We start from the raw sequence: 1,815 nt of genomic DNA on the forward strand, positions 1-1,815 counted from the left end.
GGCACATAAAAGACACCATTTCGAGCGTGGCCGTTTTCGTGCGGGTGACACGTAAAAGCACCAACTACACTCTCTGAGTGGTTGGCGTTAGGAAGGGCATCCAGCTGTATAAACTCTGCCAAATCAGACTGGAGCCTGGTGTTGCCATCCGGTTTCACCAGTCCTCAGTCAAATCGTCCAACCCATGCTAGCATGGAAAGCGGACGTTAAACGATGAGGATGATGATGATGATGATGGATTGTATGACCATTGTTTTGGAGTGTCTAGAAAACCTTTACTATTTATTGTACTGACTGATATTAGCAGTATGTAACCAAGGACATTTCATCTAATGGGAAATAATAAAATAGTGAGGGAAAGACAAGCTTTAACATTGCATATATATATTTGTATGGATCTCTTTTTCTTTCAAAATGTGTGTGTGGAAGAAGAGAAGCACAGACAGAATTTTTTTTCCTAATGTATGGCTTCACTATTCTTAACAACCATGGTACTACATCCTTGTAGATTTGTAAGAGGACAAATGGTGAGAGAGATAAAAAGAAAAGGTAAAAATAATGATGGAATAAATACAAAATGATACTTACCCTTGCAAAGAAGTATTCTAATCGCTGCTGTAATGCCACTACAGACTGTTTTGAGCGTTGGAGAATGTTCATGAAGCTTCCATTAAATAGCTGGAAAACAACCAACAGCACAATTATAATTACATATTTGGAAAATTCACTGTCATGTTTATCATCACCCATCCTTTCCATCAACATAATTTTCATATTTGTTATATCTAACCTCATTGCTGTTGTCATTTTCATTATCATTTGTGTATCTGAAATGTTTGTTTTTCTAGGCTGGTGGTATGGGTTGGATAGGTCTGTAATGAAGCACATCTGATTAGATATTGTGATTTGTTATCTTAGATATCCAACATTCTAAGATCTGACCCACCATATTTGGTGGCATATGATGCATTTTTTTGGGGAAAAAAAAATGTCTCAAAAGAATCACCCCAAATCATATATGCAAAGTTGAGTCTCCCATAAGCTAATTTTGTCCCTAATGCTGAATATGTGCTGTTGAAATTGAGGTGCATCTAAGATGCCCATGCATAATTTACGCCATTAAATACAATACTTAGGTTCAATCTAAATCTTCAGCTTACTTCTACATAACTATTCTTCCACTATAACACTTTCTCACTCAGCCACCAACAAACATCCCCCATTCATAAGACATCAATACAAATGAGCACTGATCAATGATTTTGTTTCCAAAATTCTCCAATCATTTGCATTGAAAGCTCCCTTATAAGTTAATTAACATACATCTATCAAAGCCTTTTAATAACTATACCATATTGGTTTCAAATTTTGGCACAAGAAAGTTTTGGGGGAGGGATATAGTTGAGTACATTGATCCCAGTGTTCAACTGGTGTTTATTTTATCGACCCTGAAAGGATGAAAGGTAAAGTTGACCTCAATGAGATTTGAACTCAGAATGTAGTGATGGACAAAATGCTGCTAAGCATTTTGCCTGGCGTGCTAATGATTCTGCCAGCTCACTGCCTTAAATAACTATACCATATTACATGAAATGAATGATAATAGCTAAGGATCATTTGAGAATTGTATAATTTTATATTGAACTAGCTGAATTACCCGGCGTTGCCCAGGTTACTGGTGTTCTTGTTCAAATAGGTAAACAATAAATATGAAGATATAGAAAGTTAAAGAAGTGATGTTTAAATTCTCAATTGCAGAATAATGCTAATAATATAGCCTGAACTGGATAAACTACCCCTATTTTGCAGAAAAAA

The 1,815-nt window shown here is 35.8% G+C and overlaps 1 protein-coding gene across 1 annotated transcript in view; it reads right to left on the minus strand.

The window, feature by feature from the left end:
• Positions 1-1,815, minus strand: part of LOC106882257 (vacuolar fusion protein CCZ1 homolog) — a 28,454-nt gene that overhangs the window by 19,316 nt on the left and 7,323 nt on the right. The window contains exon 5 of the mRNA XM_014932868.2: positions 589-678. Within this exon, the coding sequence (XP_014788354.1) occupies positions 589-678 (90 nt within the window). The remainder of the gene's footprint in view (positions 1-588; positions 679-1,815) is intronic.

Source organism: Octopus bimaculoides, chromosome 5 (genome assembly GCF_001194135.2).
Source record: "Octopus bimaculoides isolate UCB-OBI-ISO-001 chromosome 5, ASM119413v2, whole genome shotgun sequence".
NCBI lineage: Eukaryota > Metazoa > Mollusca > Cephalopoda > Octopoda > Octopodidae > Octopus > Octopus bimaculoides.